Source organism: Hylaeus anthracinus, unplaced genomic scaffold (genome assembly GCF_026225885.1).
Source record: "Hylaeus anthracinus isolate JK02 unplaced genomic scaffold, UHH_iyHylAnth1.0_haploid 11985, whole genome shotgun sequence".
NCBI lineage: Eukaryota > Metazoa > Arthropoda > Insecta > Hymenoptera > Colletidae > Hylaeus > Hylaeus anthracinus.
In genome coordinates, this window is record NW_026534333.1 from 10,973,902 (window position 1) to 10,990,122 (window position 16,221).

At 42.9% G+C, this 16,221-nt stretch overlaps 2 protein-coding genes across 3 annotated transcripts in view; one reads left to right on the plus strand and one right to left on the minus strand.

Moving 5' to 3' along the window:
* Positions 1 to 9,986, minus strand: part of LOC128887218 (protein apterous-like) — a 64,047-nt gene extending 54,061 nt beyond the window's left edge. For both annotated transcript variants that reach the window (XM_054142879.1, XM_054142878.1), the window contains exon 1: positions 8,680 to 9,986. In XM_054142879.1, the coding sequence (XP_053998854.1) occupies positions 8,680 to 8,727 (48 nt within the window). In that variant the 5' untranslated portion in view covers positions 8,728 to 9,986. The remainder of the gene's footprint in view (positions 1 to 8,679) is intronic.
* Positions 1 to 16,221, plus strand: part of LOC128887223 (mitochondrial inner membrane protein OXA1L) — a 173,892-nt gene that overhangs the window by 92,118 nt on the left and 65,553 nt on the right. The gene's annotated exons all lie outside the window — the stretch shown is intronic.

A 16,221-nucleotide genomic window follows, 5' to 3' on the forward strand; every position in this document is an offset into this window, starting at 1 on the left:
TTTCGTTACCCTCTTCGATCCATTTGGCTGGCAGTCGCTCGATCGCTCGAGCAACGAACGGAAATTATGTCTTCGCATCGTACTTTGTTGATTCATCGAACTTGCAAAACGATGCGATGTTGCAACCAACCGTAAAAGCGCAATAGATTCGCGAATTTAAAAAAAAAATTAATATCCATAGCGATCGGATTGCTCAGGCGCCGTGGAAAGTCGCTCGATCGTGTTGATCGAGTCAATGGTTAATCGATAGCTATCGTTTTATTATTCGTGTGCGTTCAGTGCACTTTCGCAGCATGCCTGCATTTTATGCAACACTCTATACATATATTATTATAGTGTTCACGGTAATAAATCATCCGATTGAGTCGCTAATAACTAGACTGAAAATGTTTATGCAAATTCATATTTTCGCGAGTACAGAAAAAGAATCGAAACTTAAACGAGAGCATGTCTTATCTCCCAAACGGTGTAATATGCATATTATCGTTGATATTTTATACATCTTTACACTTGTTCACATATTTCCTCCTATTTTCCATATACCAGACAGAATCGACATATTTTCTAAGCATTGACAACAGAAGCTTCATTTATAAAAAGTATGGACTTATACTGCTGTGACACTGATTGGCTCGGTTACATCAGCTTTGTTCTAATATTTGGAAAAGAAGTTTGAAAAGAGGAAACCTTGTTTAACCATTTTTGTTTCCACGAGCATTTTTCAAATTCGCTAAACAGTGAAACTGGTAGCAAAGCAAGCGGCTTTAGCCTTCGCGTTTCGATTCAGAACTTTCGTAATCATTCGTTCTCGTTGATGTAATTTTGTGAAATCTTGAGACGTGCCTCGTAGCCAAGGGTCGAGGCGTTCACTCACTCTTTCAACGGATCGATCGCGATTCGGGCGTGATCCGTTGCAGTTGGATCGCATTGTTGGCAGCGGAGACGGGAGCTGAATTTTCACGGAACGCAAAGGAGGGAACCAATATCTCGGGGTCGGGTCGTGATTCTTGGCCTGCTCGGCATGCGCCGCTTTCTGTCATTGCATCTCTCGGTCGCTCTTAGCATTTAAATAATCGGTTTCTCGTGTCTCTGAATACGTGTTTCCACTTCGATGGTGTCGCGTGGACCAGGGATCCTCAACGGGAGCCATTACGGCATTCCAATGGGCCGCGTTGTATTTCTTCGAGGACCACGAGTGAAAGATGTAAAAAAAAGAAAACGAAACAACGCAACCTTTACGCAGTACACGTGAAATATCAAGTGTAGAAATTATTTCTGTGCCTTCCGAAAGTAATCTCGCTATTTATTTACGAAAGAAAACTATACGATTTTGAATCTTCCCTCGGTAATACATTCTAAACAGGTATACATGGCTAGTAAAAAACAAAATTGTCGAAAGCAATCCCTGTGTTTCGTTCCCACCAAGGTACTTTAATGTAACAAAATGCTCGATAAATATTTCTGTTTGAACCGAAGTTGTAAATAATTAAATGCGACGCCACATAATTAATTTCTACGCCTAATATAATTGATTTACTTGAAAAATCCTAAGAATCATTGATCGAGAACTGCGTACGTTGTAAAGAAAGACTAGTCCTTCTATTTCTAGGATACTAATCCCTACCAGAGTTATCAAGGAATTGTGGTTGCGGTTTGGAGTCAGTTTTTCTACGAGTCCTCTCGCGACTATATCAAGTGGCGCAATAAATAAAATGCGTAGCGCCTATTTACCAAACCTTTCCATAGTTCAGTTTGCTGGAAGACTTTCGTTGTTACAAATTTCTTTAATGGTTCTTAGAGAAATCATCGAATATTTAATTTCGTTCGATCACCTTGCTATTACGATGCTCGATTATATTCGTTATTTAATTTGCTATATAACAAATTAAAAATAGAGACATTAAAGGGCTACCCTTTCTTTCTGGGGCAAAAATAGATTTTTCTTGATGTCCTTGTTGCGTGAAGCATTTAAAATGTTTCTACGAAATTATATTGACAAAATTTCAAAATTACCGAAAGTATAACCGCTCCTGTCATCGACTGTTTTGTTAGACTGTTTTTAAAATTGCGTTTATTTCGTAGCTCGGGTACCTCGGGATTGCTAAACCCGTACTGCAGCTACAATTACACATAGCCACAGTCCCCGAGGGGCATATTCATAATAGAACATGACGCGACATGGAATATTATGCGTAACTTTCCAATAAATTGAGCAAGGCAACAAAACATTGAACAGAGTCCTGTATATACAATGCAGAGTGTACGTGTATAAATCAACGTAACTTACAAAAATTTACATCAAGTACATTCGCTCCAAAAGTTACCATGAAAATTGCCTCGAAACCGATGAAAAAGAAAATACACCCATTAACAGAGATACTAATCAAGCAACAACAGGAAATTCGAGCGGTCTGCGTTTTTCTCGGTAATAACCGAAGGTGATCGAACGAAATTAAACGTTCCATCAAACTGCGAAAAAGGTTTGGAGCGTTCTGGATCGCGATGACCGCCGCGTATATATCACAGTCCGGTCTGCTAATAAATTACGCCGGGCACAAACGGACCACTATCACGAGCAGACACGTTCGTGGCACGATGCCCTTATCTCATCGAAGTTACAATAATCACACACTCTCTTCGCTGAGCCTCGGCTCCACGCTGACGCACGCGTCCAGTTCGCGAGCGTGGAAAACATCGAAAGCGTCGTGAGACTAAACGACGCCGAATCGGGCCACGACTGTCACCAGTATGTGACAAGTTTATCTCTAAGAAGCTCCGCGATATTTCGATCTAATAGCGCAGAATATTCTTATGAAAATCACGTATTGGGTAACGCTGTTACTTTTCAAGACTCGAGGAAAGGAACGCAAAGGTTCGGTACATACGATTTGCCAGAAAATGGAGAATAAGGGTCGATGGCTCCTATGAACGTTGCGAGTCATTTTCCTGCAATTTTATGTGAACGTTCGTTGGGATATCGATTCTCTAAATGTTTTCTATTGAATTCTTCTTTCTTAATGTTTTATATAAAAGATTTTCCAAAGAAAACTTCAGATTTTTAATCAAATATATACGATATGAATTACATGAGATTTTTGTGTTCTAAATGAAAACATTCATGATTACTATTGTACATTCATATTTTCAGTGATGCATAAAATGAATCAAATCTTCAATGAAAAATTATTGATGATATGTTATATATTGTTGCATTCGTGGCTTTTCAAGTGTAACATGGACTTGGTTACTATTCTTCCTAAAATCTGTTTTCTCTCCGTCACGTATTGTTACACGCCCTTACCCTGCAGACACCTAATACGACGAAAATCAACCGAGATCAAAAAATCTGAATCTCAAAGGTTTGATTTCCCCTGTACTTGGATACAAATTTCGGTGACAATTTACTGCAATGTTCTGCAAAGCACCGAACAAATATATTTCGAGCCTAGGCACGAATCGTAAAGTAGAAGACAAGGCAAGGAAGCACATCGACCGAAACAGCAGTCGTTCGCATCGTAGGAACAATGTAATAACCCATCCGAAGTGAATAGAAAACGCAATAATTCAACGAGTCTCCGGAAGACATCCTTTAATTTTATCGTTGAATTCTCGCATCTTCGCTCTATCTAATTCGAACAAGACAGCATTCCGACGAGACTCGCGTCCGACGCAGCGTATATAATTCTCGTCGGAACAACCAACGAGTCCCAAAAATTCGCTGGTCGTAATTCACGGGAACGAGCGAGGGGATCGGTTATTTATTTTCGTATTTTGCCGTGGTCGCGAAATGAATTATCACGACATCGGGCGGCGGTGGGAAAATCGCGTTGCGCAACGGCCAGCCAGCGAGAAAATCGGTCCACGGGAACACGAAACGTCGAAAAATCGTCTCGCTGGTTCTGTTCACGCTCCGAGAACGATAAAATAATCGTCGAAGGAGATTAGGACGTTCAACGCCCGGCGCCTGTGGACTTTACGCGATAGGCTTTAATCGGACCGGCGGTATTTCGGTAAACAAAATATTTACGCCACTCGATTCGCGGACTTCTCGAAGTCGTTCTCGTCCCGACGGAAACAGCGATTCTAACCGATACATATTGAAAAATGTAGGCTACCAGAAGCGACTAATTTCGGTTTTGCAAGCACTTCGAGTATCGCCATAACTTTTTGCCTATCACAAAACGTTGACTCTGTGTACAGGTTTTCTCGTACATTATTCAGGAAGAAATGGTAAAGTTTACTTGCCTTCGTTAGTCTCTTTTTGTGCGTTTCGTGGAGTTATGTTGTTGGAAATATCCATCATCTACAAATTTTGGAATACAATAGCTTCGTGATAATTACTACCAAAGTTTTCATTTAGAATAAAAACGCATGAACTTCTCGTTCAACCCAATAGAAATATCGGAGAAGCAGCCCCAAGGTACGGTGGCGCGAGTAGGTCCATCCGAGACAGTGAGAAATCTATTAAACCAGCCGAACGAATGGCAAGGATCCTGAGGGACGAGTCCTGAAGATTTGTTCGTTGGGAGGGCGACGGAACCGCTACCGGTTCTGCACGCCCAACACAAAATTAATTTCACTCGAACACGGGGCTATCCAGCGACTCTTCTAATCCGAATTATTTCGCACGCATTCGAGAGATTCTTTTTCTTTTCAACCAATGGAGAAGCAAACCGGGCGGTCGATCGAGTTCGATCGAGGTTGGTAGGGTTCGGTGATGAATGATACGCACCTTGTCCTCGATCATCGCCTTCAGCGCTCGTTTAACACATTTTTGCTTCAAGTTTCTAAGTCGAAAGCATTTGAACGAAGATACGAATCGAATCTATGACGAATTCGATGACCAGAATAATTTTTCTTTTTGAAAAACCGTCTTACATTAATTTTCCTGATCGAAATCATGGAAAATGACAAGGATTTATGCTTGTACCGTATATTCCTTACAGTTGGTGAGTCGTTTTCAGCTGTGCCAGTTCTTTCTTGGTTTTATCGTTAGGTTGAATTATTTTTAACACCGTTCAGTTACGTTTTACGTTTATTTCATACGAATTACGAATATTCTAGCGTTATGAAATTTGTAGAACTGAAATATATTCAGTATAAAATAAGTTCTGACAGAGAACATGGATAATAATCAGCACAAGTGGTTGGTGGAAAATGTAAATGGTTCTGTAATTTTCCTTGTAAATTTCGGAATGTAGAAGTAAAGGATATGTATCATGGAAGAGGATTTAAAAGTTGTGGATCGAAACGGTGAAATTTGAAAATTGTCTCTGGAAGTATGAATGGATGTAGTTCTGGAAATAATATGTTTATTGATAAGTAAGTTTTGGTACAACAGAAATGACCTGCGTTCGATAAAATCCGACCCGTCAACAACGAAGAACAGGGACAGCTGTCATAATCGTCGTTCATATCTACGCTTTGACATTGAACTCTGTTTAACCCACTAAGAACCAATGATGCGTTAATCTAACGGTTTATTTTCAATTTCTTTTCAGTTTACAGAGTTTCCAAACGCTCCTTTTCAATTTCATAAAGTTTGAACAAAGTGTGGAACTTGTAAAACACTGTGATAACTATTCGCGCCTTCGAATCGGAGTCATTTTTCAACCCCTGAATTACGATCGTTCCTCAAATACTGTAGAATTATACAGTTCTGTATGATAACGATAAATTTCTTGTTATCTTCTATTTCATTTTTCGAGAAATAAATAAACTGTCGCATAAAATTTGCATTATTCCACTGTTTGCTTTTCGTTGGAGTTAATTCGAGGCGAAATATCCACGAAAAACGACCAATTATACAATTCCGTATGATAAATGTTCTTTTCTGTTTAATTTTACAAGTAAACTGTACGGTTCTCGATTGGTTAATTCGAAGCGAATTGTCACGAAAAATGTCGGCTGAAAGCGTTTCGCGTCTACCTCCTTTCGTCGGCGTAGGCGCGGTTAATGCATCGGTTCAATTAGCGGCCAACGCGGTGACACGGAACAATCAATTACGTTTGTTTACAAGGTGTACCCGTTAACGGCGCGGTCATCGAGCAGTCGTTTAAAACGGAATTAACATTCCTCGAAGATGAACACCGGCTTCGCTGATTGCACGCTTGTGAGATGGAAACGAATGTCACCGATCCGAACACCGAACAACGTTCTTGCGTTTGATACTACACGATTGCACCGATGGAGGGCGAGGTACGAGTGGATTTACACCAAGGCAGATTCGGTTCGACGTTTCAAAATTATTTTGGATAACAACGGACGTTGCACTGTCCGATGATGTCGGATAAATTAATCGTAAAGATCAAATATTGCCGAACCGTTCATTCTTTTACGAAATTAAGTAACCATGAACGATATTGTGTTCTATATAGTGTTTTAGGTATATTTATGAAATAAAAGGAACCGCTAAGTATCATTCACAATTAGAGATACAATAATATTATCGAAAACGCGAGGCGAATTTATATTTAATAAAAATTTCACGAATTGATTCGCTTCTCCATTCTCTATTTTCAAAGATATAATAGTGCACATAAGAAATACGAGTATCTAGTTTTAGTGTTGATACCTAAAGTAAGCGTTAACCAACTGTCAGATATTAACTAACTTTCTACCTCTACAAGATATGCCTCTACAAGAAAATTTGAATTTCCAAACACCTATATCGTTCGCAATGGTATCGATTGACAAACGGAACCCTCGCGTCCCCGATTCATTATACCTATGACACCAAAAAATTCGTGACCTTCGCAGCGATCCGTCAAACCCTGCGCCGATGTTCGCGGACTCTCGTCGTCGGTGTTTTTTCTGTCGTCGCCGATCTACAACGTCGCGGATCAAGAAACCCGTTTTGCCCGTGTCGTCGTTGCTCGGTGAATATATCACCCGGGCGTTACGTCGCCGATAAGCGTCGGACCCGTCCGCGACTGGTCGCGCGACGACCAGCAATATTCCAATTACGGGATCAGGACCAATAAAATCACCGACTCGAATTACCCGTACCCAGGATTTGTTTCCATTAAGAGGTACATACAACGCGTCGCGTTCGATTCGATTCGCCTTCATCTTCTTATTCCGTTCAACTCGAGGCTTCGATTAATATCGTGCAACTTTGATCGAGGCAAAGTTGTTCGAATTTTTAGCGAACGAAGCGAGAGAAAAGTGACCAAAGACGGGCGCAACATTTTTGTTAAGTACTTGCTACTAACAGGTGGAGACTGGAATCACGTCATTCAATTGTTATTTAGCGTTACGGAGTAACGCGTTGATTTTCATATATTCGTGATTTGTGAAATTGTTTCATCGTGTCCTCTCTTCGATATAATTTGATTTCTAAATTGAAAAGTATCCATCTTGGTGAACTGTTTAATATGCCTAAAACAACTTTGATGCAATTATGCAATGAGAGGAACTAGAAACTCTGTTCTAATCGTGGCTCAACCGGAACATCATTTACTTAATTGCTCACTTGTTCGTTAGTTTAATCGAGAAAATGTGAAATGAGGAACGCGAGTACACATTTTTTCAAGACACGTCCTTTTAGGCAGTTGTAATATGTAGGATGTCAGATTTTGGGTCACGTTTTACGAAACCACTATTTTTGACAAGTCTGCGTAAATTTGAGAATGTTTTTAATTGTTTCAATTTGTAGTTTTGAACATGAATTCTGCCAATACAGGCTTTTAGAAAAATTATACAAGAAAAACTAATTGGACTCCGACTTTGAACACTTTCCTCTATTCTTGGAGTAGTTTGGTGACAGGTAATTCGAGTTTTCGAGAATTCTGACAATGGGCAACTTGGGATCGATCGACTCCTAAATTCGAAAAAGCTTATTATCTTTTGTGACCTGCTGTCATTCAGGAATTTAGAACGAGAAACCCTGTTTACCCGAGGAACGTTTGCGAGACGGAGACCCTGCACCAACGGCGGAAAGCATTAAATTTTGCCTACAGCTCCAAAACTGATTATTCCCACGCTGGTTCACCCAAAGTTTACTCTTTGCTATAACCAAAGACTTCGTGTCGAGTAATCTCGGCTAGCCGAATAAAGCTAGAAACTTTACATCAACAATCGAACGATCCTAATATCTTCTTCTGCTTTCTTAAAAAATATTTCAAAAGACGCACTATCCTTCGGCAAATACTATCATTCACGAATCACCGACCTGCCATATGCTATCGAATCCTACATAGTTCACAAATCCGTCGTCGTCTTTACAGTTTGGCCGTTAACACCAAAGCTACCGACGCTGAAGAGGAGCAAATCAATCGATATGTACCAGTTCCCTACTGCAATCATCTCCACCATAAATTGAAGCAAGACCGTTATCAACAATCCAGTGATTTCAAATCCAAAGTACATGGGTCGAATCGACCGGCTTTTTCAGCGTTGAGACCTCGAAACTCAATCGCGAAACACGCGACGGATCATCCAACAGATACTCCGAAAAGTCGCGGCCTTCCGTTCGGCGCAACGTTCTAAAAGAAAGAAACCCCTCCGCGAAGTGGAAGCGTCAGCTCGCAGAAGTGCAGACACGGAGAAGATCAAAGGGATGGGCAAGGATCATCATCCGCAGATCATCGAGGCCACCGACACAAAAGCCGGAGCACCCCTTGACGGTTCGCGTACGGCCAATGAGCAAAGGAGAGAGTACAGAGGGATGACACTCACCCAGTGCATGCCGGTGGTAGGAGGGGCGCGCTCCTCATACACTCCCATCAGGGTGGCTGCTGTCGCGGGGTAGATCCCGCCGAGGGTGCGCGACGCCGAAGCTGCTTGGGGGGGAGTCCCGGAGGATCCGCTTGCCGATAACGCGGAGATGGCGTCCGCTGCGCAGGTTCTCTTCTTCTGCCTCTTCTTCCTCCTTCGCCACCGCTGTCACCTTTGTTCTACCGTTCTCTCGTAGTTTCCTCCCTTCGAGGACTATTCCGCACTCGAGAACGTCACTAACCGAACCCCGCGGGTCCTCTTCGACTCTCACCGATTCCTTCTCACAGGACGATCTCGGGCAGTACCGATCGCTGTCCGTGAGGGTGAAAGGCGCGCCCTCGCGGGCACATCTCGTCTGAAAAAGAATCACCCCGACTCTGGCTTGCTCCGATGTCGGAGAACGATAACGATGACACCGAGCAGAGTCACAGGTTCTCCGGGTCGAAAAGTACACCCCTTTTCACTGCACAATCACTGACAGGTTCATCCGCGCGAGCCGGGATGGCCGAGCGCAGTCCGTGATACGGAATCCAGTCGCGGGATCCCTGGTTCCATCGTCAGATAACGCAAACCCGAACAAGTTCACAAAAGCACTTTTGGTTAGACCGAACGTACGAAGCAACACCGGGCCGGTCCGCGCACCTGCACTCGAATACTACCACTCTCGAGGTGTCCTCCGAGCGTCGACGGAACGGGGGATCGATCTCTCAGTCCGTCCTCCGGCGAAGGAACGACCGGACGCACATATCAGGCCCGTTTCATGGCGCATGTGCCCGGTGACGGCACTCGACGAGACCCGACGACGACACGCCGCAAAGGAACGGAACGCCAAGGGAACGAAGGTACGCGCGAGCACGCTGCGCCACGGTAAATACTTTACAGGCCCGTCTGCCGTGCCGAAGCCGCGATGCGGAGTGAGGGAACCGGTACAGCTGCAACTGGTTCCAGCCAGAGCTAGCGCCGCATCGCGGTGGAACCGTGAAAACTGCACGACAGAAGGTGGGGCGGACACGATTCCACGAAGGACGGCCCACCTACGCCCCCTCTCCCGTGGAACGAGGAACAACTGGCACCGCCCATGCACGGAACCCGGCTTTCCCTCTTCTCCTCTATCCAGTGGTTCCGTCTTTCTCTCTCTCTCTCTGTTCCGATCCCGGCGACTCGACTCCACGCTGCTGTTCCACAGAACCTTCTCCACCGGGAGGACAGCGGCGCGCAGTGGCGTAGACTCCTATGTATGCGTTTCGAGGGTATAAGCGCCTCTGACCAGGTGACTACGGACGTTTGCTTCTTCGAGACTTCGCGTGTCGCTGCGGGACTGCTTCGAATTGGATTTGTTATCGATTTTTCGGTCGACGAAGTGTTTACTGTTGACAGTTGCCGAGGGTATCGAGTATCGTGGAGAAAGAAAATTGACTAATTAGGTAAACGTCTCAATCATCGATACATGTTGTCGCGGTTCTCGTTTTACATGATAACAGAAAGTTTTTAACGAATGGGTGTCGAGACGTTTGGAGTTTTGTTCGACGTTCGACAGGAGTGTTTAATGTTTTTTCTTTCAATTGCATTACGTTATATTACGATATATCATTGTATGAACTACAAGCAGTATCTGTTACCCATTTAGTAAAAAGAATGGGTTTAAAAGAATTGTTAACTGCTTCGTTGCATTTGCGATAAAATTCGCCGACTTGCGCCAGAAAAAGAAAAATAATATTCGACGCGTCTAGGTTTGGGCACCAAAGGGTTAACCACCATGGCATTCGCATTAACAACCGAATTACACGGACGTGTTGCGTTCGCCTATGGTCACGCGAGACTAGGGTTGCCAACTGCATCAAGTATGAAAAAAGAACGTAATAAATCTCCACCTTTACTATGCATAACCCCAAGGCATGATTGGGATTGGGACTATACATGTATTTAAGAGTTCATAAACTAATCAATTATGCTAAGTATTTGAAATGTTAGAAACAATAAAAGTAAAAAATGTATCTTGTTGATGAATGAATAATATTGGACCAATTTCTAACTAGCCTACCATGTACCAATTTTTATAGTTTTCTTTAAAAAAGTTTCCAAATACATGATTTTTGAAGCGTTACACTACCGAGACCCCTTAGTACGATCAACACTTTTTCGATGTTCCGATATATATCTTCGAACAATTAGAACAGTTGAAATTTTTATCTAGATAAGAATTTTGCCCATTCCTCATTCGAGGAGAATCCTGAAATCAACGAAGCGACCAGTTGCATCCGGCCACGCTTTCTGCGGTCTCTCCACCGGGCGTGGGTCTTTTTACTTCGCTCTCTGGAAAGTCGATTCGGTGGAATAGTAGCGGCCTTCATCTTTTTGCCCCGCGCCGAGCGATGCCTTTATATACGACATTGTCTGCTCGCTGAAACTTTTTGGCCCGCGATTTTCTTGCCGTTTCACAATGCCGCGTTTCGCTTCGGTGTCCACGATAGACAGAAATTCGTTAGACGTGCGAGCAAACGTGACCTCTTTCAACTTCCTCCATCGAGCTCACAGGTTGATCCTCCAATACTCTTCTAAGTAGCATTTTGAATAGGAACGGGTTGATCGTCGATAATTTTAATGTTAAAATGCGTTCAGAAAATTAGCACATACACAAAGATTAGATTGATGGTATCGCGAACTTTATTAGTCCAGCATAACTATATATAACTATATCACTATATTAATCGAGAAATAAGTAGTCGGCGAATGAAATGATTTACGTCAAATATAAATCAGTCACGTGCAAAAATCTAATATTTTATTCGATCAAAATTAATATTGTTAATGCTTCTATCGCGAGTAAAATTATTGGAGCACTATGCACGAATAATAAGGACGTAGCATTTCAAATCGCATAAATCATGCTACACATTTACGATTCCGTTTAGTACCAATAAAGACGCAAGTAGTAAACAACGTGCTTTGCAAGATGAATAAAACACTTTCGAACCAGCCGCAGTAGGCAGCGATGGCCATGACAGTTCTGGGCTTGGACGTAGCGTGAAAGTTTTGTGACCGCGAGTACCGCTAATATTTCACAGAATTTGTTCCTAGCCCGTTGAATCCGGTAGTGGATGTAACTGTTCGCGATCATAAAGTGAAACTACACATAATTATAGAAGTGATAATTTATCGCTCTTTCATTTTTTAATTCCACCTCTGATTTTATGTGTCTCACACCATTCCACGCATCCGACCTAACCGTTTAATGAATGTTTAGCATGCTATATACGTTAGCCATCCACCGAAGGATAGCATTATACCAGGGATTCTCAACGGGGGCTATACGGCCCCCTAGTGAGCAACAATGTATTTCTTGGTGGCCAAAAGAGGGAGATGTATCAATGGGGAGCCACAAAAACTTCAGAATGAATCGCGAAAAATATTATTAACTTTTACAATAAGATTGGTACGTAAGTGGCATAGCAACGTGAGAATAAATATTACGATAATTTGTTGTTTTACAAAAGTAAAATAAGTCGCGAACCGTAATTTCTTTGAGGGTGTTTCTTCACTCTCATCGATGAAACAGAGAATAGTTGCACTGTTACACCATCGTTTTACACTTCTGCAAAGTTTCAAATTTTTCTTCATTTTTTAGTTATCCCGGTTCCCTTATCGATGTACATTTTGATTTACATTTTGATGTGCTCATTCTTGTTTATCGAAGGTGAAGTGACTGACTCTTCGAAGCACTGAGACAAAACAACACCGGTCCAAAGGACCGTGGCGCTATCGTTGATAAACAAAAGGCTCAAGAAAAAGAGCCACGGTTTTCATTCTTTTTCCGTGCAGACTCGAGTCTCGGCCGTAACGCGCGCGCCGCTTCCTTCCTTCTTTCTCTTCCCGGTGTTGCGTCTCCGTGGATGAAGAAGAAAAAAAAGAAACGACAGGTTTTCAGCGAGGAACAGGACATCGAGGCAGTCGTTGAAGCTCTGTAAGAAGAAGGACAGAACTAGTGGAGACGATGAGACCGACCAGCTGAAACAGAACGACGACCGTCCGTCCGATATGTTCCGTCATAAAAAGGAACCGGTTTCGTTGGCGAACGTAGACGGAAACCGTCGTCGTACCGGTAGGCTTCGATGACGCTCGCCAAGCGATGGAATCCGCGAAAACATGAAACTACCGAGGGCTCACTTACACTGTCAAATTTTCATCGCACGAGAATTGATAAATGTTCGGTGTGAAAGTGATAGGAAGCATTGTCCTGTAATCGAGAAGTTGTCGATCAGCTATATACAATAATCCCAGGTAAGCTAAGATAGGTGTAACGACATACTGCGTTAGTCATGCCTGTCAATACTGTATCACTTCCGTATGCTACACTATCCTGTCATCTTGTCTACTGATTTTAAAATTTACCAAAGCCTCTATATATATCATCACTAGACAAGTTTTCAGTTACACTCTCATAAGAACCAAAATTCTGATGGTACCATAAAATTGATTCACCAACAACTTAATTCAACAGTTTTTAAAGTCTCTAATTCAACTTTCATATAAAGGAAAGTCGATAGCCTGGTGGAACCTCAAGTTTGATCTACTAACAATTTAATTCAGCAAGCCTATATAAAAACCAGCAACCGTTAGTTCTGCAATCCAGCTTCTCAACTTTCACGAGAAGTCTTAGGATTAACCGAACTGTTCCGTTGGGTTGCCCGTATGCAAGTCACACAGAAGTTCACAGAGATCTGACAAAGACACTGAAGATCTATGTATCGTAATCGAAGTGCGATCCAAATCCACGCATCACCCCTACTTTCGTGACGAGAGAGTCGGTAGTTGAGACCAAAGAGCAATCTCGAGTAATGTTCAGGATACTGACGTAGCGGTGACATATTAGGCCTCTAAAGGTGCGTACGCGTCGGAAACATCTGTTCTCGAGAGTCAACGATTCTTTCGCACGAACCCGCAAAGGAGCATTCGAGCTGTAAGTTGCGTCGTCACTCGTAACTATCGTAACCCGCGTGTCCGTATGCAAGAACCCTCGACTCTCGAGAGCAAAACTCTCCCGTGTCGAACGAGAGTTCGCCGAGGTCCTGTGCAGGTGGTAAAAAGTATTGTCCTGTAGTCAGGTATGCATACGCGTTTCCATACATGCTCCATGCCTCTTCGGTAAAACGGCAATCCTTAACCAAACTCTCATCCCAGGGAATGTCAATATCGCGAGTGAGCCCTGACCCGGCGCAATCATACGTCCATGTTTCGCGGTTGCCGGGCCCGCGACGCGATTGAAATTGTGGTTTTTTACAGGGAGTCGTGCGCGGAATGCAGAAAAACACGTCGATAAAGCGAGTGGTCAGCTTGCGGAGCAGGTCTGCATTTGTTTACCTCGATGATCGGTCGATCGCAGATACGAACTACGAAACGGTAGCTAGCGAGAAGATAAAGAGCACAATCGCACACGGTATCCTTTATCGAGGATATCGCTGTCCCTTCCGATGCGCTATTCTCTTCGTGGCGCGAAGAGGTCATTCGGAGTCCACAATCACAACTGACGAGGTGGTAATTGTCCCAATGCGACAGCAATTGATCGAGGCTTGTCGCGGATTGGACACGTCTTCGTGCTGTTTGCATGTACTGATTATACTAACTGCTAAGTTTAGGAGAAGTCTCTTCCTCGTTGAAAGTAAAAGAAATACTACGAGGTGTTGTAGTCGAGTAACACCTTAAACAGTTCATCTGCATTTATACAGTCTCTCTGTCTTCGTCCTCTGCTCAAATAATCCCAGATACGTTCGATAGTATTTAAATCAGGAGTTTCCGTTGGCAAAATCATATATTTTACGTTTACATACTCCCCTACATTTATTCAAAATTTGTTTACAATTCTATTCAAGTGTAATGCAAACTTATATATTACTTATATATTATTATATATATGTAGTCGTCCGACGGCAATAAGTTGATATTCGAAGTTTATTCCTATAAGATATTCCAATATTAATCGAATCGAACCTACAAATACGCAAACGTCAGTTACGACGAGCTGCTCGACTACATAAAGAAACAGTTGGCGATAATTAGGAGTCAGCTCTGAGAAAATCGTCACCGGCTACGTGGAACCGACGAAGGAAGACGCGGATGAAGGGAAAGAGATCGTCGATGGAAACACAGAGAGTAGAATAAAAAACGAAGGTGAGAAGGGGAGGGATGCTGTTAACTTGACGCGTGAGTACTAAACACGCAGTGACGGTACAATGAACGCTGGCGCCCCACGGAGAAATGGGGCCCCGCCCGTTGTGAACCCCCCATGAGTGGGACTCGACGAAACCCATGAAAGACCCATAGAAGCGCGAAACCTTGCGTTTCGGGGGTCGCTCCGTGAAACCGCTTATACCTACGGGATCAACGTAACCGGATGAACTGTTAAAATTTGTGTTCGTTCATTGATAGGTTCACAATGCGTCCTCGGAGCGTTAGAACGCGAGCCTTGTCTCCCCCTACCCTATTGATCCGTTTGTTACGTTTGGGAATAAATTGAGCGATCAGTATAGTAGCTTCGGAGGGTAACAATGTTACCGATATTTTTCAATACCGCCGAACGTTGACGAGAATTGTTTGCGAAATGAAATTTGCATATAATGGTAATTGCCACGTTATGGTGGTAAAGGATGGATGGGAATCAACGCGCGAACGAAACGCAGGTAGCAATGGTAGTAAATTAAAAATCTTGAAATACGTAGAAATAAGAGTGCAAAGTTTCAAAGAGCTATTATCAAGAGTATTTTTGACAAGAAATTACGAAGGAAAGACTGCTCCATTCAGCCTTTCAGTGTAGAAAACCCCCTCAATTTGGAAACACCCTATATAAACAGAAGATTCCCATATAGCGCTATTTATCGTTAAAATTCAAAAGCAAAAGGGTTTTCCCTCCGAGTTTCGTTGGCCTTTGACTCGTATACACCCGAAAAGAAAATGACGACGCAGCAGAGGGGAAGCGGAAGAGCGTAGAGCACGGAAGCGGCTTCCGTGTTGGAAACGCGAATTCCGGGTCAAAGGACGGAAAGCTCTTCTATTCCGTTCGCGTGCCAGCGTTCTACGTTGTTTTTCGCTGAAAACGCGTTTCCCGCCGACGCAAGGAAAAGCACGGTTCTCGTTTCGAGCGCTTAACTCCTCTTACGCTGTTCAATCTGCGGGCCCTTCTAGTTTTCTTCCGCTTCGAACGGCTTCGCGGAAAACAGCACTCGCGAGCGGTTTTCGCGGGCGCACGGTGCTTCGAATACGTGTGCCAACTGGAGGAAAACATTTTTCTATTTTTCTTTAGTTTCATCAAGGCCACGTTTGGTCTGGATTAGATAAATTTTTCTTAGAAAGGGCCAGATTATAAAATTCATAGAAACTAAACAAATGTTGCTACGTTACACGTTGTTTTACGTTCGCATCTAGTAAAATATTGATTTTTATAAGAAATATAAATAAATCCTTATTTACAATTGTAACGACATTCATCCAGTTTCTATAAATTCAAATTTT